A 21,338-nucleotide genomic window follows, 5' to 3' on the forward strand; every position below is an offset into this window, starting at 1 on the left:
CACTGGCCGGAACCAGGGAGGAGGGAGAGCGCTCTGGGCGACAGGCAGCTGTGCCATAAAGAAGTCTCAGGGAACTCCACTGTGCTCCCGAAGGCCGGCACTGTTGTCCCAGCCCACTGGGCGGGAGGGCTCATACACCCCCATTTCCCCGGGATCGCTTTTAAGACGCCATCTCATTTTTAAACCTTTTTTAAGCTCTAAAGATTTTAGTTTTAAGTGACCTCTGCACCCAACGTGGGGCTCGAACTCACAAGCCCGAGATCAAGAGTCGCAGGCTCCACCGACTGGGCCAGCCGGGCGCCCCCGATGCCATCGGATTTTGGCCAGTTTTCCTCATGTAACTGACTTACCCGGAGCTGCCCCTGGGTCGAGACAGAAGCCGAATGTGACCGACTTAAAACCTGTCACATTCTGAGTGGGGTGACCCATGGCCTGTAGCCAGGGACGGGACATGAAGAGCCTGGAACAGAATCTGAGTTCGTGAGCTGGTCCCACGCTCTGCCTTGAATGCAGAACACGTGAATGGGGGGAAGGTTCCCTGACAAGCAGACCCGTCTCTTACGTTTCCAAGCTGAACCCACTCTTCATCAAAATAAGACTTTGGAAGGGCGCCTGGGTGGCTCAGTTAGTTAAGCGTCTGACTTCAGCTCAGGTCATGATCTCGTGCTTCGTGGGTTCGAGCCCCGTGTCGGGCTCTGGGCTGACAGCTTGGAGCCTGCTTGGGATTCTGTCTCTCTGCCTCCTCCCTGCTCATGCTCTCCCCCCCCCCCCCACTCTCTCTCTCTCTCTCTCAAAATAAATACACTTAAAAAAATAAATAAAATAAGACTTTTGAGGCCGGTGCCTTCCAGCCTCCTTTAAACGATCATTCAAAATGACAGCTTGGAAAGGGGCTCTCCCGCATGCCTTGAAAATGAAAGGTTTATGTCCACTGTCATTCATGTCATCTCCGAGCAAGTGTTTAAGTCTGAAAAACCCCCAACTCGTTCAACAGCGACTCGAGCTAATTTCGGGTTCACGGCGTTCAACTATGTGTGCTCCCGATGTAGACAGCAATGGGAACCACGAAAGTCAGCTCAACAAGGGGTGTGTGTTTTGGAAAAGATCGGACGACGAAATACCTAAGTGTCTTCTCTCCCACCCAAACATGACAAAGCACATCCTAGAGGAGGAGGAAAGCGCCTTGTGAAAGAAAAGAGAGCCCCCACCCCAGCTGTGCCTTGTTTCACAGGGTTTAGGGATATTCTGACTTCCTGTAAAAAACGTTAAGAAAGGACCGTATTTTTAGTGGAACCTACACCCACATCTTCTCTAATATACGATTAAGTCGAGAAGCGTTCTATTCTACCAAATTGGCCCTCCAGAAAAACAGCGTCTGCCAGTTTCCCTTGCCTTTGAAAAGAAATAATGGAACTGGAATTGTATTTCCTTAGCAAAGTCTGGGGAAATAAAGCAAGAAGTTGCTGTTTGTTTCCATGAACCAAGTTAGAGAGAGAAGCTTGGTAGAAAGCTCATCTGGGCGGTGAAGGCCGTCGCCTCCCGCCCTCCTTGTGGGGCGGTGGGGAGAATCTGGCTCTGGGTTCACTGGGCACGGGCTTCCCGTCCAGACCTCAGGAGCCCGACATACTCTCTCAACGGGCTCTGGTGGAGATAGCGTTCTGATGATGTGCTTAGCATAATGATGCCTAAGGACACACAAACGGTTATGTTAAAGGAGACATCGCCCCCACCCCTCCTAATTTTATTTTCTCCGTAGCACTTATCATTAACCAATATACCACGAATATTTTAGTGGGGGGGGTGCTGCATCGCCCTATTGGGGTGAGAGCCCTCTTAGGGTGTTTTGCTCACAGTGGTATTCCTGGAAGGCAGCCTGCCACATAGCAGGTGTTCGACAAATATTCGTGGAATGAATGCTCCTCCGGTATGCACACACCAGAGAGGCCATAGTCATGTTCTGGGGTCAAGGTGTCGGCCGAAGGCAAAGCCAGAGTTCTCTGTGGCTGTGCCCTGCTATAAAATCACCCCAAGGAGAAACCACTTCACAGTGAAGGGAGGGGAGTGAATAAACACATTCAAGTACAAGAGAAGGACCCTGAGGGAGAGGTGGGGAGACAGGGGACGGGTCAGGCTGGGGTCGGGGGACAACAGCAGACCTCTCTTGCTTTGTTTTCCAGCCACCGTCTCCTGTAATAGAAACCGCTTTGTGTTTCCTTGACACATCTAATGAAAATGTCACATAAAAATTAAAACCAAATGAAAATTAGAGCGCGTGCCAGCTATTAAAATCTTGTTAGAGTCCCTCAGAAGTTATATCCCTATTATGTTCCCCAGAACAATTCCCTTAGAGTGATATTTTTGAAATTAAAAACCAAAGCTATTAAGCAGGCTTTGTATATAGCCTAAGAGAACGTATCAATGCAAATTATCACTTTGGTTTCAGCCGACTGAAGAATAAAAATGGTTTCACTTAAAATTCCAAGCACTCCCCTTAGCAGAGAAGCAGTAACATATTTCACTCAAGGATCAGGCTCATCCAATGGGAAATGGCGATCCTTCCGTGGAAATGGACTGTGGTATGAGCTCCTGCCAGACGGGTCCCTCCATCAGTCAACTGTCACAGAGCACCCGGGGACACCTGGTGGGGCGTCTATCCAATGAAACGCAGGAGAATCCCTATCGAATCCCATCTTAATGAATTCTGGGGAGCGATGCTCAGATTCACAGCTATCCCTGATTTCCATACGAAAAAAAAAAATCCTTGCGTGTCGGGAAGTTCAGTGCACTGAATAATACATTTCTTACCCCTCTGCCTCGGTTCTTATACAGGCGGAACATTTATCAGGGGGCAGAGGATTTCACAGAGGACACTTTGGCTGGAATACATTCCCACCTGTCTACCGTGGGGACGCAGCGGAGGCCACCCGCTGCCCTTGGGAAATGGGTTTGGGGCTCCTCCCCAGTGGACCAGCCCCAGCTCACATCCCAGGATGTCTCCTTTATCTTTTTCCCACAATCGCGGTGTTCTTTTAGGACCCTGATGCCTCTCAGATCGTTATCATAATTTTTAAAAATTCAGCTCTCTCATTTCGAGAACCCGGCCCAAACCCCACAATTTATGCTCACGTTTTCCAACTTTAACCATGATCAGCTAGGCTATAAAGTAAGAAAACAATGCCCATTACTGGGCTATGAAAAATAAATGGTTCCATTATTTATAAAACTACCTGGTAACTGTTACTGTTATTAATAAAATCTCATGATTTCTTTTGCCAGTATGTTTGTTTGAGGAACATTTAAAGCAGTGCTCAAGGCTCCCAGCATAAAGCAGAGACAGGAAGCGACTGAGGATACAGTGAAGGGAGAAGGGATTAGGAAGAGACAAATGGGGGACATACGGTTGTTAGGACATCAGGGAAGAGGGCCACAGTGTGACCCAGGAGACAGCAGTTTGGTTCAAGAACTATTCACTTAGCACTGACTTTGTGCCAAGTTAAAGATACAAGGGTAAAGGTCCGCTCCCACTGCGCAGCTTGTATTCTGGACGGCCCAGTGGGTAACCTCAACACGTTGTGGTCAACGCTGTAGGGAAGCCGCCTAACGATGGATGATGAGGATGTAACCCATGACACCAGTAAGTACCTAGTAAGGTCAAGGTGGACTTCTAGGCAGAAAATGACCCATCCATCTCACTGACCCAGTTGTAAGTGTCTGTTAGAGGAACCCAGAGGCTTAGGGTGATTGACCCTGGGGCCACCTCTAAACCAGGGGTCAGCAAACAACGGCCCCTGTGCTGTTTTTGTAAATAAAGTTTTATTGGAACACAGCCATATCCATTGCTTACTCTCTCCTGTGACTGCTCTCGAGCTGCCGCGGCACAGTGTGACGGAACCCGGAGGGCCTACAAGGATGAACATACTCCCTGTGTGACCCAGGTCCCTACCTTAATGTCACCCAAACTCAACAAGAGGAGAAAAGACAAACATATTCTGTATGAAGAAGTTTCATAACCAACGGGGAATTCATAACCTCCCAACCCACCAACAAAACAAAACAAAACAAAACAAAACAAAACAAAACAAATGGTTATTGTTCCAGGGCTGAATGTGTCGTCATGAAGTTTAGAGAGCTAAAACTTAACATCTGAATGGGGCCTTGAGACACTTGAAGGCAGAGAAGTCCTTGGGTCTCAGAGCACTTGCAAATCTGCCCCCTCAGCCACCATTGTGTCTCTTGGGAGCTCACCTTTGACATCACTAAAGCTCGTTTCTGAAAACCCTTCGGTCAGGTCAATCAGGGTCCCCTCGGACTTGCACCGAGGGAGGCCGCCGGAGTTGGCCGCTCGGATCCGCTGAGCTGCCATCTTGAACTCTCTTCCTGGGGGGACCGCTAACGTGTCATATCTCCTCCTCCAGGTATCCCGGCGCTCGCTGAAGCTCTCCTCAGGCAACCATGCCGCACACGGGTCAGCTGGGCGATGTGCTTCTTCCTGAAAGTGGGGGAAAAGGAAAAAAAAAAAAAAGGAATTTCCCTTGAGCAAGCACGACATAGGTTGGACAGGAATTTTGTGGGAAGTGGGAGTCCTCTTTCTTCCAGGGCCATTCCAGTCAAGACAGACCCAGGACAGTCTTCCTGGCCCGAGAGAGCGAGGGGGGACCCACTCCCCGGATCCTGTGTGCACCCTGTGCCCATCTCACCCGCTGTGCGGGCACACAGAGCCGGGCAGCACATCCTGGCCTGCTGTTCGCACCCTCTCTTCCTGGGGTACAAAGGGCCTTGTGAAGTTTGTTCTAGCACCTGGCCGGCCTGTTCATCACGAAGAGGGGGACGAACGGGATCTGTAGACTCCACGTGACCGGTTCCGGGGTTCAGGGCAGAAGAAATGAGTCCGTGTGCCCAGACAATGGCTGGTCCCGTTAGAGGCACAGCCCCGGCCGCGATGCTGGATACTCCGGAAAGCAGCACTCAGCACAGCACCTCTTGTGGCCCCGCCTTGGGGGGGGCCGGGGGGGCTGCTCCCTGCCTGCCCACGCTCCCCTAAAATCCTCCCTGGATCCCCAACAACCGACAGTCCTAAATAAGACACACACGTCGCCACTTCTGCGCATGAGGCCTTTGCGGAACGTGTGCCCCTGAAGCTGGTATATGTACCCAGACGGTGTCACCGAGCCTTCAGAGCCACTCTAGGGCCTGTTTCTTTCCGGAAGGGGCACAAAGGCATCTGGGGGGCTCTCTCAGGAGATGGTGACATGATCAGCTGTGGGATGACCCTCGCCAGCCCACGGAGGGGAAAGGAACAACCAGGAGCCAACCTCAAAGCGGCAAATACCCCATGCTCTTCCCCGGAAACGGGCGGACACACCATAGCTGGCCGCACCTGTCGGGGCACGGAGGGACCCGAGGGCAGGCAAACTGCACTCTGTTTCAACACGGCTCGTGTGACCGGTCTCCGGTCCCTGGCTCCCTGGCTGCGCCCTTCAAGGACAGCTGGGAATACGGCTTCTGGCCCAGATGAGTGGCCTTCACCAATGAGAGGGACCCGCATGGCCCCAACACCGCTTCCTGCAGCGGCAGGGGGGTGGGGTGACCTAGCCCGTCCGCCTCTACCCTTCCCCCAGGCTCCGCACGCAGCCTCCCGGGGGCTCAGTGCCAACCGTGCAGCGAACACACGCAGGTTTGCGTCCAAGCTCTGCCGTCCGCGGGGACGTCTTGTGTTCAGCGTTTAAGTCGGTGGCCTCAGTTGTTGCACCTGTGAGGCGGGGCCAAGACAGCACTGCCCTCACCGGTGTGTGGGGAGACCGAATATGAGAATCCGTGTAAGGCGCTTGGAACGAGGAACAGGGGCTCACCACGGCCCCGGGGAGGATTGCTTTCCTTCTTTCCTTCTCAACCGCCGAACGCCACACTCCTCACCGGAATGCTCTTGGACAGAAGGGGGAGCGGAGCTGGCCGCGGAGGCCGGTCACCAGGCCAGAGGCGGCTCTGTGCCCACCAGGCAAGATGTGGCCACGTGCATGGGGGAGCCCGCGGGGCCCGGGATACAAGGAGAGCCCACCCCTGGAGCACCTGGCTTCAGAAAAGAAGCGCGATGATAAGATCCATCACTGAGACGAGAGGATGTGAGGATCCTTTGGGTCCGAAAGACGGGTCTCACCTACCGGCAGGAACAGAGAAAATGGGACTCGTGTATGGGGGCGGGGGGAGGGGATCGGAGAGGACAGGCAGCGGGGGGGCGCGGGGGGAGCTTCAGGACAGTTCTGAGACCTGTGCTTGCCGGGTAGACCTGCAAATTAACCACCCAAGATTCTAGGTCTGACGGTGCCTCCCGGAGATACAGCAGCCAGCCAGACAGACAGACAGACACGGCCCAAGCCAGCTGGCTGTGAAATCTGACTGGCACCCTCGGCTCGTCCCATGAGGGCCCCCCCTCCCCCCCACTGCAGAGCTGCCCAGGGCACTCGGTGAACGGGGTGGGGAGGGGGAGGGCGAGTTCTTCGCTCTCACGGCGAACAGGGCTGGCGTGGCCCTGTTCCCGAGGACCCCGAGGCGGGCTGGGGGGGCCCCCGCGCTATAACACTGAGAGTCCAGCCCGATTAGCTGCCGGGGGGAGGCCCGGAAAGCTACCCAGAGTAGGGGACATGCCGGAGGGTTCTGGAGGCCGAGGAAGGGTCGGCAGACAGAGCGGGGCCCGGGGGCTACCTGAGCGCTGGGGACCGGCAAAGTGAGGAGAGAGAAGGCAGCCCGCCCAGGTGGCAATGGGGCTGACCTTGGAGACCACGACCTTGGCCCTGGAGACCACGGGAAGTCACAGAAGCTTTCTGATGGAGGACACCTGGCCGCAGATGAGCAAAACGGAAGCAGCGATGCCGTTACTGACAGTGTAGTTATGGACAGGCTGCAGAGGGCTGGGGGTGGGGAGCAGGTGCACGTGGCGATCGGCAGGGGGCACCTGCCCCAACACCCCCACAAAGGCCTGCAGGGCGACTTGGTGTGGTCGTCGGAGGGGCTGATTTCATGCAGGGCAGGGAGAGGGAGAGCCAGCAGCTCCCCTGAGGTGCCTGCAGGACAGGGCACGGCTTCCCAGCGAGCACTCGGGAGAATCTGCGGGCTGGCAGATGGAACTGGAGATAAACGTTTACGAGTGGTCAGATTCCTGCATTCGCTATCACCACCGAGAAGGCAGCGGCGGGGGCGGGGGGGGGTGATTCCGGGCTTAGGGGTGAGCAGAGGAGAAAGCAGTTCAGGACGTCACTGGGATTTCTGGAGATGGATCGTTGTTTTTGTTTACTGTTGATGGGGGACCTAGTTTTTTACCCTGAGCCAGCAGAGACACAAAGGCATGTTTAGCAGTTACATAAAGAGATCTGCAGTCCTTTTTAAAAACAAAGATACCCCCAGAGAGGGTGCCATTCAAGGAAGAGATAAGCCACTGACTGTACATCCTGACAAGCCCAGCACTCATCAGCCAGGGTGAATTCAGTCGAGGCACCAGAGCGAGGCTCCCGGGCAGCCAGAAGCATCGCGTGCTCACGGAGTTATCAACGCACTCGTTCATGCTACCCCTTCCCGGGAAGAGGGACGCTTGTCCCGTGGCGCTCAATGCCCTGTGTGAAGCCCAGAATGGCAAGTTTTCTTCAGAGACAATGGGAGACCATCCTTGGACATGTCCTGACAGCAAAGAGGGCAGCCGGCCCTCGCTGGACAAGCCTGGCAGACTCTCTCTTCCTGGAACCTGGAACCTTCCCTGACCAGATACCATCAGGGTGAGGGTTCCCAGAGAAGCTCCGCATCTCCACTCATTCCAGAGCCAGGCATGGAGAGATTGCTGGAGTAACTTGCCCAGGAGGCGGGTGATGCTCTAGGGGGCGGGTGATGCTCTAGGGGGCGGGTGATGCTCTAGGGGGCGGGTGATGCTCTAGGGGGCGGGTGATGCTCTAGGGGGCGGGTGATGCTCTAGGGGGCGAGTGATGCTCTAGCGGGTGGGTAAAACTCCAGGAGGCAGCAGGGACAAAATGCCTCGAGCTCTCCCTAGCCTTGCTAACCACTTCTCTCCAGGCCCAGAGTGCACCAGGCCCGTGCTGCCGGCGGCTGTGGGATCCCCGATTCCTCCTGCTGTCCCTTACAGAAGCGCCGTTTTGTCTCAAGGCTGTCCCATCGACGTCAGGTCACTGCCCAGCTCAAAACTCCCTGGTGTTGCTTCCTGCTTTTAAACCCGCGAAGTTTGACCTCCCTGCCCCGGCATTCAGAGCCCCCCCACGACCCGGTTTCCACCTGCCATTCCGGGCCTGTCACTCACCTGCACCCCAACGTGAGTCAGTGACCACACGCGGACCTGCTGCCTCTCAGGTGCGCCCGGCGCTCTGTGGCTACCGCTCCCTGAGCACCCTCCCCTCACCTGCGCCTCCAGGAAAACGGTCCTCTCCACCCTTCTCGCTCCACCCTCCTCCCCACAGGCCTGCAAGCTTCTCCAGTGACTCATGTGCTGCCTCAGATCCGCAGTCATCGTCCCCGAGCTCCACATTCAAGTTGCCGGAGCTCAAGGAGCACGCCCCCGGAATCAGTCCCTGCTTCGGTCAGAAAAGTCGTGTCGGGGTGAACGGCTCAGTGCTCTGATCCGCTTTGTAACGAGTTCGAGCTCGTGAAGCTTCCCTACGGCATCTTCCAGCACATGACACTGTTGTCACGTGTTATTATATCCACTAGACGCGATGCCATTTTCCCCATTTACTGTTTTTAAATTATTTGCTATTTTATTACTATTTTCCTATGTGCGTACGTCTTTTAACGGGCCTGCAATCAAACAAACAAACAAAAAACACGAGGAAGGTGATGTGAGGAACCATTCATGACCTGCCTTGCCAGAGAGAGACAGGGAATGTTGTACGTGTCTCCCTTTGCCCCGGGGAAAAACTCTAAGGAGCCATGGGGGTCACATGGCCAAGGCGCTGAGCCCCCTCACAGCACAAGGAGACACGGCCGGGTTCCTGCTCAGCTGGACAAGAAACCCCAAACCCAGCTCACCGAGGGCCCCCTCAGAACGGAACCTCCCAGGTCCAAACCCAGCTCGGGGGCTGCCTCAGGCCCCCTCCAGGCTTCACCACCGCGGTCGTGGCTGAATGGCACGTTCAACCAGCCACAGAGCTCGGTCTCCCTCCCCAGCAGCTCCCTCCCTCCTCCCTTGTGCCCCAGCAGCCACCCCCCTACTCCGTGGAGACCGGTGGGCCCGCAAGTGTGTGTATGCCCAACGCCACGCACGCTCCGTTCAGAATACACCTTCGCCTGACCTTCCACGTTTACAGTAATCGGCATCGTTCCACCAGGTCCACTGTGTTCAACTCTGCCCTCGGGGAGCCTACCCCTCAGTTAGCCCTCAGAATGATTTTAGAAGTCAGGACTCTCTTCAACGCCCTGCAAAAGCCTCTTAGCTCTTCGTGTGCTCACAGTGCCCTCAAGGACTCATATAACGGGTCCTCGCTAGCTCTGTGGACCCTTTTCCGGAAGTTCTTTCCCTCTTCCCGACCTCAGGGCCTTTGCACCTGCTGTCCCCTCACCTGGGAGGCCCAAACCTAGATGCTCACCGGGCTTGATCCCTCACTTCGTTCGGCTCCCTGCTCGAATGTCACCAAATCAGCAGGGACAGGTGCCTGCTACGGTAACATCCCTAACCCCACCCTCTCTCCCTACTTTCCTTATGGACCCAACAAATCACACGCTGTCCTGCCTCCAGCCTGATTTCTCCAAGAGAACGTTAGCTCTACGAGGCCACAGCGCTCACCCTGCTTCTGCGTGCCCTCTGCTGTGTGAGACCCGCATAGAGCAGGAGCACCAATGAATTCTATTCGAATCAAGACAAAGGCTTCGGACACCATTTTGAAAGGTATCCCTGGGATAATCTTGCAAGAGTCAAAATCCCCCGTGAATGTCTAGTGTCCCCCAGATGGCCACGTGACTTGATTATACAAAGCAGGATGATTCTGAGAATCCTGGCCTATTCTGGAAATCTACGTGCACGTGCTTAATCACTGATGGGTGCCCCGGGGGAGGGGGGGCACCTCAGTCAGATGTGCCTGGATGGCACGACCTACAAGTCTGGCCACCCTCCCTCTGCTACAGTCAGTCAATTCTCGAGGACGGCCTGTGGCTGCACGCACCCTTGCCCGGGGCGGCTGGCACAGGACCTCAGGACCTCTCAGAAGTGGGGGGGAGGTGTGTGGCCACGCCATCCCCCCCATCCTCCCCAGGCCACGCCTGGACTCGGGAACCCCCCGCCCCCTTGGTAGTAGTCAAGTCTGGGAAGACGGGAAGGGGCATTAAAGCTTCCTTGTGTCTGACTCATAACTAATGAGTTTTTCTTTTCTTTAGCGCAAAGGCTGATTCATCTGCGGAGACAAGAGCCTGCTCCTAGCTCCTCCCCGGGGACGAGGAGGCTGGCCTCGGAACAGACAACATCGTTGTACATGCACAGAATTATTTCCAGATTCTCGAGGCAAACTTGGGAACCTAGGCCCAGCCCACCGGCCACCCATGCAGACCCGCCTCACTCCTCGGGCTCCAGACTCACAGAATATTCATGTGGGGGCCTCTCTGCCAAGGCCCCGCCCCAGGAACATCGCAAAAGCAAAGCAACCGAGAAAACCCAAAGAACGCGAGCGTCTGTAGGGTCCCTGACTCAGGACCCCAGGGTGTGTGTGTGACACGCGGGGCTCCCCCGGTGGCCCCGACCTGAAGGTGCAGAGGGCAAGCTCTGGGCCGGGCCCCGGGCCTGCGGGGGAACCGGGGCACCCAGACCGCTCTGGGTTCCTCCCCGGTGAGTTCTGTTCGTGCCTTCTTGGAGATGACTCATCTCCACATTTGATTTTGATTTCTGGAGTAAGAGTGTCGTGTTGATTGCATCAGATTTCCTCCGGGTTAAAAAGCAGGCACGAGTTTCAACCCGCCCTCGGTGATTTCGGTCCCCGGACCGTCAGCACAAACTGCATCCCGTGTGCCCACCTGGCCCACTCCCCAAGCAACAGCGGCCTCCGGAGAAGCAAGGTAATTCGGAGACCCCCCCTCCCCAGCTGACCTGTGTCCCCGCGAGCAACAGCCCGGAGCCCGACGCCCCGGGGCCATGACCCCACGGGCCAGCTGTGGAGAAGCCGCCACACGTCCCAGCACGCCTGTGGGGCCAGCGGGGGCCGTTGGGGACACCTGATTCCCACGGGGGTCACACCGAGGACACCGGAAGGTTGGAGCCCGGCAGTGACCCGGCGAGGCCAGGGCAAGCCTGTGTGCCTGCCAATATCTCGGTCACCTCTTTCCCTCTGAGGCAAACAGCCCTGCAGGAGGCCCACTCCTCCCAGCTTCCCAGCTCTCTGCCGCGTCCTGACCCCCGACCCATCCGGGCTGGGCAACGACCCAAGTGGAAAACCAGCACGTGACCCGTGTCCCCTTTCCAGGCTCGCTCTCGGTTGGCGGGGACGGCACGGGCTCCAGTTACGAGAGGGGAGCGGCCGGCCCAGAGAAACCCGAAGCTTCCACGCCACCTCGCACAGGCGGCTTCAGGAGTCTCCTCTCCGGGGCTCTGCTGCTGTGTGCACCTGCAGCACGAGACGGTGCCTCGTTCTGGGGGTGCCAAGAGCGTGGGTCCACTGGCGGGGGCCCCGGGGAATTAGCTTCCCTGACCCGTGTCGGGAGTGGGCCTCACTGAGGCTGGACGCCCGGGTTTTAGTTCAGGGCAGTGGCAGCAAGGGCCACGCGGGGCCCCCAGCACCTCCGTGAAAACCCACCGAGCGCCGGCTTCTAGAACAGGGCTCTGTGCTCAGCAGAAGGAAACGTGAGAGCAGACGTGTTCAAGGCACCCACGCCCGAGGCACCACTGGGAGCCTAGAGCTTGGAGGAGGGGAGGTTCCGAGCGCTAGATGCTAGAAGGGGCACGCGCGGAAGCCCTTATCTGTTCCCCCAAAGCTCAAGAAGCACCTCCCAGGGCCCCACGGGTGGCAGGGGTCCCTCAGGTTGCGGGGTGCCCACCCGCGTCCCCACATCTCACTCGATACTTCTGTTGTCCAAGGAGTGAGGGCCGGGCAAGCCGGCCTGTTTCTCCGGCCAGTGACAAAGGAGGACACCCCGGATCTGGAGCGGCCCAGCTTCCCCCTGCCCGGCCTCCTTCGACCAGCGCCCTGCCGCCCAGGGTCCTGGGGTGAAAACCGCAGTCCCAGGCACTTCTCCCCAGTCTGCCCACATGCTCCTTCCCATTTCCCAGACTCTCGCCAAACACAGGAGCTGCTCCTCTCGTTTGCCTCCAAGGCACCCCTGAACTCACCGGGGGGCCTACTTTCTCCCCCATTAAAACCTGCCCATCTGAGAGGGACCCTCGGCCAACAGGGCCTTTGCCAATGGAATCCCATCTCCGTTCCGAGCTCTCAGTGTCCCCTCTGGGCACCGGCCGCTTTGAGCCTGAACATCACAGCTGTTATCATGCTCGTGACTTGGTCCCCTGATGACCACGCTCGTTTCTTTGCAAGCGGGGGACACGGTTCCTTGGATTCCCCGGCACTAAACACGGGGTTTGGCCCAAGCTGTGCGTGGTGTCATCTGCTGAATGGACAGATGTCTCACGCGACCAGTTCTTCAGCACCACGGGGCACCGAGGGCCGCCAAAAGACACAAGCGGGTGGAGTCCCTCGTCCCTTCCCTCCACTGCTTGTCATGTAGCTGGGACAGCAACACGCGTGACACATCGGGAGGAGAACGAGGTGGGTCCTACCGCGTCTTCCCGGCACGCACGGGACCGGAGGCCCACAGACCTCTCGGTTCGCCTGTCATCCCGAGCGTGTTATGGTGGCTGCTGGTCACGAATGGTGTCTCATTAGCCTACTGCGGAAAACGGCTAGGAGTTCAAAGAATAACCCTCATGTGGCGCTCGTCAAGCGCGGGGTTCGGGAGGTCTGGTGGTCTGCGATCTGCCACGCTGGGTCACATGGGAAGGCCGGGCCACCTTGTGACGGGCCTGGCGGCAGACGGGCTGTGAGGGAGGGTCTTGTGACCAGCCCAGATGAGAAATACTCACCACCCCTGGTCCCCAGCCAGTGGCCAGGAAGAACGAGTGTGGCCGTCTCTGAAATGCAGTCATAGCGACGAGAAGAGAGGTCCGCTCACTGGCCTGGGGGCTGCTGGTCAGGGGACGGACGCCCGTCTGACACGGTCATCAAAAGGCAAAACAGCAGCACTAAAAGGGGTTGTGATTTCTAAATGTGGGTCATTGATTAACTGTCTTCCTTAAAAAAAACAACAACTAAATTAATAGTTGTCTTTAGATCAACCCACTTTTTATAACAAGTGTATTTAAGGAAGTTATTTTTTTTTAATTTTTTTTAATGTTTATTTATTTTTTGAGACAGAGAGAGACAGAGCATGAACGGGGGGAGGGGCAGAGAGAGACGGAGACACAGAATCCGAAGCAGGCTCCAGCCTCCGAGCCGTCAGCACAGAGCCCGACGTGGGGCTCCAACCCACGAGCCATGAGATCGTGCTCTGAACTGAAGTTGTACGCTTAACCGACTGAGCCACCCAGGTGCCCCCTAACAAAATTCTTAAGCAGAAGCTCTGTAAGAACAATCATTTTTCTTTTTTTTTTAATTTTGTTTATGTTTATTTTTGAGAGAGAGAGAGAGAGAGAGAGAGAGACAGAGAGAGAGTGAGCAGAGGAGGGGCAGAGAGAAAGGGAGACACAAAATCCAAAAGCAGGCTCCGAGCTGTCAGCACAGAGCCCGATGCGGGGCTCGAACTCACGGACCGTGAGAACATGACCTGAGCCGAAGTCAGACACTCAACCGACTGGTCACCCAGGCGCCCCTAAGGAAGTTATTTTAAAGGCAGCTTTCTGGGGCGCCTGGGTGGCGCAGTCGGTTAAGCGTCCGACTTCAGCCAGGTCACGATCTCGCGGTCCGTGAGTTCGAGCCCCGCGTCAGGCTCTGGGCTCATGGCTCGGAGCCTGGAGCCTGTTTCCGATTCTGTGTCTCCCTCTCTCTGCCCCTCCCCCGTTCATGCTCTGTCTCTCTCTGTCCCAAAAATAAATAAACGTTGAAAAAAAAAAATTTAAAAAAAAAAAAAAAGGCAGCTTTCTGTCGCTTTGAAGAGGAAGCTAGTCGATCCTTTCAAAAAATATTCCTTAGATACGCGGATAACTTTTCCAGAATACATTAACTTGGAGACAGCGTTTTCAAGGTTTGTCCTCGATACCACTCTGGGAAACGAACACCTGGCCGGTGCCACTCTCTGTGCAGACAAGGAAGCGGAGGCTTATCTGGTTTTCACGGAGAGAGACTGCCCCTGAGGTTTGTTTCTGAGACCCCGATTAAAGTGCCAGATTCAGACAAGGAAGAGACGGGAGGCGGCTTCCTCGGTTCCACGCTGCCCCGACCCCACGGACCGCTCTCGTTCATGACACGCGCAGGCCATGTCTGAGGCTCAAGTTCAAGGCAGGGGTTTAACATCCTCAAGACATGGCAGGAGCCGAGAAGCCAAAAGGGCCACGCGGATGAGTGACCGTGTTTGCAAAACCCCGCAGGCAGAGAGCAGGGCTGAGCCCGCTACACGGCACAGCTGAAAACCAGCCACAGAGGCGAGCGGATGCCAGACATACTCATCCACAGCCTCCCTCCTGGCCTTTCCGATTCAACGAACCTTGCAACGCGGGCTGCCTGATGGGAGCTGAGCGGGAGAAGGGAAAGTCAACACAGAAAGTTTCATGCATGGGCTGGCTAGCTCCGACCCGGCCAGCTGGGCCTTCTCCGTGGTTCCGCAATCGGAGAACACCCTGACCCCGCTCCTCCTGGCGGGAGCCAGATTTTTGCTGCTATAAATGGCCCGGCGGTGGTGACCATCTTTATAACTAATCTTCCTCAGCATTCTGGATTATCCTCTTAGGACGACTTTCTAGCAAGAGTATGAAGCGTTGCCAAACACTTTCCTGGAAACAAACACTAAAGTTTAAATTCACATTCCTTTGGCCACGACGGTCAGAAATTTTCGAATATCTACTACTTCCTGCTTTCTGTTTGAAAAAAAATCACAGGCACTTGCTTTTTTATTTTATTTAAGCTTATTTACTTATTTTGGGAGGGGAGGGGCCGAGAAAGGGAGAGAGAATCCCAAGCAGGCTTCAAGCTGTTGGTGCAGAGCCCTATTCGGGGCTCGATCCCATGAACGGTGAGATCATGACCTGGGCCGAAATCAAGAGCCAGCCGCTTAACCGACGGAGCCCCCCAGAGGCCCCCCCTATTTCCTGCTTTATGACTATTATTTCGTATCCTTTGCTGAATTACAGCCTAAAATTTCATCCTAGCCATTGCAAATGTCTTCCCCGCTCGGCTGCTTTGTACATGCACAAACCCATTTGCTAACTTGATAAAGTCTCAATTATGCAGCCACGTATCAATCTTTCCTTTGTGATTTTGCCTGGAAACACAGAAAGGCCTACCTTAATGAAAAACCTGATAAACATTCACATCTATTCTCCTTTATTTAAAAAAATGATTTGTACAGTGACATTAACGTACAAGAAATTTATTGTGCTGCTCGGTGAGGAACTTTACAAAATTCATTACCGAACGGCTAAGCAATCACTCCTATGTCAGTTCCCGATCAATTCATCCCCTGCTGATGGATGTGATGTCATCTCAGTGCACTCAGTGTGGGCGGACACCAGGGTTTGAATCCCATCGATTCTGTGCCACCGGTCTGCAAATGTTCATAACAACATCAGCCTGTGTTTAGTACAGTAGAAGTTGGGCCACATTTGCCTACCTGGAAGGTCCAGCAACTTTGTACTTCAGTCTCTTATCAGCAATTTTTATCTATTGTTTCTTCCCAATGAACGTTAAAATAATCTAATAAAATGTCTCCCCACCTCCTCATTCCCTCACAAAAGTAACCCCTCTGGGATTTTGTTGGCATGGCATCGGTAAGAATTGGCATCTTTATATACTTTATTTTCTTCTAGAAACATGGTGGGTCTCATTTATTTAAAAATGAGTCCCAGGGGGCGCCTGGGTGGCTCAGTCGGTTGGGCGTCCGACTTCGGCTCAGGTCAGGATCTCCCCGTTTCGCGAGTTCAAGCCCCGCGTCGGGCTCTGTGCTGACAGCTGGGAGCTTGGAGCCTGCTTCCGATTCTGTGTCTCTTCCCTCTCTCTGCCCCTCCCCTGCTCACACTCTGTCTCTCCCGCTCTTAAAAATAAACATAAACCAAAAAAAATTTTTTTTAAATGAGTCCCAGGATGGCATAGAGCAAAGACAGGCAAACTCTTTCTGTAAAGGACAAAGAATAAATTAAACTTTGGGGACCACACATTCTTTGTCACAAATCCAGGCAATTCTGCCTCCAAAGTGTGTTGATCTGACCCTTCTCTCACTGCAGCGGCCCCCCACCTGGTCTCCCACGTCTCATTCCCTTCTCCCCTGACCCCTAAACACACTTTCCTTAGAACAGCTGGAGGTCTCTCAACAAAGTCTCTCCAGTGGCATTTCCCTGCACTTAGATTAAATCTAGCAGACTTATCAGGGCTCCCCGATCTGGCCCCACCCAGCCTTCCATGACCTTCTTTCCCTCTTGGTACTTTTCCTGTTCCGAATGCAAATCATCTCTGCCCCAGGACCTTGGCACCGACAGTTCCCTTTGGCGGGCAATCTCCGTCCCCCCGAACTTCACTTTGCTGACAGCTGTTGTCACTCAGGTCTTGCTCACTGCTTCAGAAGGTCCCCATGTGACCACTCACCACCTCAGCCACACTCACCCCGACCTCTCTGTGCCCGACTGTCCTCGCCTGCCCGAGGAAGGCAAAGCGGTATTGAGAGCTCCCACGACAGGTGATGCCCTTACGCGGTGCACAGGGCCTGAGGCACAGGAAAGAGTCCGCAGAGGTCAGAGGGGAGGCTGTTATCGGGACCCAGCGCCCATACAAGCCCTGTACTTTCCATCAACAAGTGCTCGGAGTCCCCGCGAAATATCCTTTTTTTTCCTCGCTATTGTCCAACTGCACCACCGTGGTCCAGAGACCTACCGTTTGCTGTGGTGAAGAATTACACCAAGGTGGGTTCACGGGTGCCTCATCAAATGACCTCTGATACCTGCAGATAGGACTTCACTGCAAATAGGATCTTGGTGGATGATCCGGTGCAGACGAAGTGACTGGGACGACCCTCGTGCACTGTGACTGGGGTCCTTATAAAGGGGAATACTGGGCACAGAGGCGGGGCAGTGGGAGGACACGCGAAGAAGCTGGCTGGCCACACACCAGGGGGAGAGGCCTCTCACGGCGTCTGCCTCACGGCCTCAGAGGGAGACAACGCTGCGGACCCCGTGATCTCGGCCGTCTGGCCTCTGGAACCCCGACTGTGAACTTGTCGCTTTCAGCCGCCCGGTCTGCGGTACTTTGTTACGGCGGCCCCAGGAAAATAGACGCCTGTCCCAGCGTACTCCCCCTGTGTCTCCCTCTCCGTCACATCTAATACGACCGGAACGCCAGGAAGCAGACAAGAGTCAAGGTCCTAAAACAGAGAGTCACGGACTCAACTGAAACATGTGACCTTGCCTCCACACTTCCAGAACATTCCATCCCCGGGTCCCCAGCGACCAGGGCACCGCTGATGAGTGCTCACCTCAGGCTCCTGAAGGAGGAGTCTGGTGTCAGCAGGCAAAGGGCAACTGTGGACTTGTACCTCCTAAGTGTTATTGGAAAAGTCTGGCCAAGTCACCACAGCGGCCTTTCGAAGGCATTTTTTTTTTTAATGTTTATTTACTTCTGAGACAGAGAGAGAGAGAGACAGAGAGAGAATCTGAAGCAGGCTCCAGGCTCAGATCTGTCAGCACAGAGCCCGGCGCGGGGCTCGAACTCACGAACCGTGAGATCCTGACTGTGAGTTGGTTAAGCCCAAGTCGGACGTATGAGCCCGCATTCATACGCTTGGCCCGGGCCTCCAGCCCCACAGCCGGCCCCATCCCGGCTCTGTCCTCGGCCGCGGGCCTCGGTCTCCTCACCTGATGTTCAGTAAACCATTAAATTATCGCCCGCGTCTTCCTCCTCCAACCCTCGGACTGCAGTGGGGACTGAACTTAGGGGAGGTGGCACAGAAAACACGGGGCTCCAGGGTCGATCTGAGCGTGAGCACCAGCTTGAGCTGTGTGCTCTTGGCCGAGTTACTGAACCTCTCTGAGCCTCGGGCACCTGCAGGAGGACAGCAAAACCTGCCCTGCCGGGTGGGCCCACAGCGGGCCTCGAGGTCTGTCGTTCCCCGCCGTGTTCCCCGGGGAACAGACACAAATGGGAATGGCACTGGTGTCCCCACACAGCTCCGTACCAGGGACTCGATTTCGTGGTGTCCCACAAGCCACGAATCCTCTGCACTTCCTCTTGGCAACGTCATCATCTATTCAAAACCAAGGTCCCCACTTTCTCACCTTTGAGGACCTCCTCCCGCCCCCACTTTCTCAGTGATGTCACTGCTCCAAGCTTGAAACTCTCAGCTGCATGGTGCCTTCGCTTCCTTTCTATGAAACAGGGATAACACCATCCACCTCCGCAAAGCGTGCGGATGAAATGTGCTGATACGTAAGTGCCGGCTCCCCAGGTCGCGGTCCCCAGCCTCGGGACGTGAACATCCTGGACGGGATCGTCCTTTGTCAGGCACCCCGGAGGACGTTCAGCTGTACCCCTGGCGTCTCCCCACTAGCAGCCAGGAGCGTCCCCACTCCAGACCGCCCAAAATGTTTCCGGCCACTGCCAAGCGTCCCCGGTGGCGAAAGCACCCGTTTTGAGAACCGCTATCCTCCGCGAGGGCTACGATTAATGTTATTTTTCCTTTCGATCGGAGCCACCGGCCAGCGTGATCCCCTCTCTGTCTCCTTTCTCTTCCGTCCACAGCCTCCAGCTGGTACGGCCCTCACGCGCCTGAGCCCCAAAGCGGTCCCCGTCACCGCTGCTCGACCCTGGATATGCCGCTGACAAGCACCCGTGCAGGCTTTCAAATACTTCCCAGTCCAGAGATCTGCCAAGGCTCTCAGGTAACCACGACGCACAGACAGGACAGAGAATCGCCGAGCAGCCTGCACCCACGCGCCCACCCACCGAGGGGTCGCGCCCCAACACAGAACCAGCCTCAAGTGCAAATGATGGGCTGAGGTGCCCCCCACCTGGCCTCCTCGAGACCCAAACAAACTCTACCGGGTGAGGACGTGGCCCTTCCCCGACACCCTTGAAATCCCTGCCCCCGTCTCTGTGGCCTCATTATTTGGGAAAAAATCCTCATTTGTTCTGCCCCCAAGATAACATCTGCTCACCCACCCCCGCTATCTCCCGCCCAGCCTCTCCCCTGTGACTGCCCTCATGTGTGATGCTGGGTCAGCCCACCCTCTGACCGGCTAAAAGTATCCCCCCTGTTGAAAACCCAATGCGGCCCGCTCAGCCAAGGCTGTTTCCCTTGCCTGGAAGGTTCTCCCCGCCTGCTGCTGGCCAAACCCTTCAACCGATGCTCCCGAAACTGCTCTGCCATCACCGAGTCCCCCGCTCCAACTCCCAGCGCAAAGGCACCCCGAAGCAGCAGCCCTTTCTGGGTGTCACACACAGGTCCCGAGTCAACACGCCCCCCACACTAAACTCTTGGAGGCGAAGTTCGTTTGCAGACGTGCACGAGGCACACACAACAGGGCTCTTGGAGTCACTGGTCCCCCATCGGGTGCAGACTCCGAATGCCCAGGTGATGGGAGCTCTGCCAAAGGATGGGCAACTCAGTCTTAAAGAACGCTTCGAGGAGCGCCTGGGTGGCTCAGGTCATGACCTCACAGTTCGTGGGTTCGAGCCCCGCATCGAGCTCTGTGTTGACAGCTCGGAGCCTGGAGCCTGCTTTGGATTCTGTGTCTCCCCCTTTCTCTGTCCCTCCCCTGCTCATGCTCTGTCCCTCTCTCTCTCTCTCAAAAATAAATAAACATTAAAAAAAAGAGAGAGAGAACACTTTGACCTTGAGAAGATCCGTGTGTGTCCTAAGAGAAAAGTGACACGGTGAGTCCCTGCAGAGCAGGGACCCCCGGGACGGTCTCCTGGTGTGGTTACCGTGCAGATAAACCTGCGGTCCCGATCGAGCCCAGCTCTGCGGTGGGGGGCCGGGGTCTGAACCGAACCAACCACATAAACGCACAGTCGAGCGCTTGGGAGCAGTCGCTGTGCATCGTGAGGCCCGGAGGGCACAGCGTTCCATCTTCAGAAGCAGAGCCCATCCTTTGGGTCTTGGCAGAAGCCCAAGGCAAGGGCGAGGGGACTACGCAGTAGCTCTACGTGTAGGTGGAAAGGGGGGCCGGGCAGGCGTCTGCAGGAGGAGCCGGGTCCCACCCATCTGCCCACCGGCTGCCCCCCGCCCGCTCCAGGCGGTCGAATCCCTCGAGATCCATCCGGCCAGAAGTGTCAGTCACATCCACCGCTTTGGGACACTTTCCGTGTGCCAGACACGGCAATCGTACCCCTGGGCCCACGTGCCCGGGAGAAAAGAAGCCTCTGTCCACGGAGGGGGCCTGCCTGACGATGTTTGCGGGGGTTTTATCCCTAACGGCCCCACGCTGGAAACAGCCCCGTGTCCACCAACTGGAAACGCTCACATGTGACAACACAGAGGAAGCCCACGGGAATTATGGCCAAGAAAAAGCCCAACACAAGAGAGCACACACCATGTGACCCACGAGCACGGTGGAAATTGACTCTGGGAACCAGAATACTGGTCGAGGGGAGACGGCGGGATCGGCAGGGAAGAAGGGCCCGGAGAAGGTTCTCCGGCGACGGGAGGGTGGCCACGCGGGTGGAAGGGTGCGTGAAAGCTCACGCGCTCGGGACCAGCGCACGACGTGTGCAGATACAGTAACAGCACGCCTCGCTCGGCGTATAATGAAGCGACCAGAAGAGAAACGCGGAGCTGCTGACCCAAGTCAGAGAGCTCATCAGTCCCGCAGAGCTGAGAACCCAGGGCTCCGGGTCCCAGCCTGGGGCGCTCTCAGAGGGACAGAACATCCACCGTGGCGCCTCCAATGACGGGAGGGCTTCCCTGCAGTAGACAGAACCCTCTGGTATCAGCTAGAACCACCTGCAGCCGATGCCCCAACCTGGCCTCCACTTGCCCACATTCGCCAAGGGGAGCGGGGGTCGGGCTTTCCTCCTAGTCAAGGTTGAGGGGTGAAGGCTTCAGAGCCCCGGGCAAGGGCTTACGTGGCCGGCACTGTTACCGGCCCACACACCCACAGGACACACTCCCTGAGCCCCACGGCCCGCACCGTCCAGCGCCTCCCCGCTCACGAGGCTGGGACAAGGTGGATGGGTCTG

At 56.1% G+C, this 21,338-nt stretch overlaps 1 protein-coding gene across 1 annotated transcript in view; it reads right to left on the reverse strand.

Moving 5' to 3' along the window:
• Window positions 1–21,338, reverse strand: part of SH3BP4 (SH3 domain binding protein 4) — a 49,107-nt gene that overhangs the window by 14,242 nt on the left and 13,527 nt on the right. The window contains exon 2 of the mRNA XM_047085811.1: window positions 4,246–4,489. Within this exon, the coding sequence (XP_046941767.1) occupies window positions 4,246–4,363 (118 nt within the window). The 5' untranslated portion in view covers window positions 4,364–4,489. The remainder of the gene's footprint in view (window positions 1–4,245; window positions 4,490–21,338) is intronic.

The sequence above is a fragment of the Lynx rufus genome, unplaced genomic scaffold, assembly GCF_022079265.1.
Source record: "Lynx rufus isolate CCGP_SWC_20201006 ecotype Redwood Valley unplaced genomic scaffold, mLynRuf1.p SCAF_2, whole genome shotgun sequence".
Lineage (NCBI taxonomy): Eukaryota > Metazoa > Chordata > Mammalia > Carnivora > Felidae > Lynx > Lynx rufus.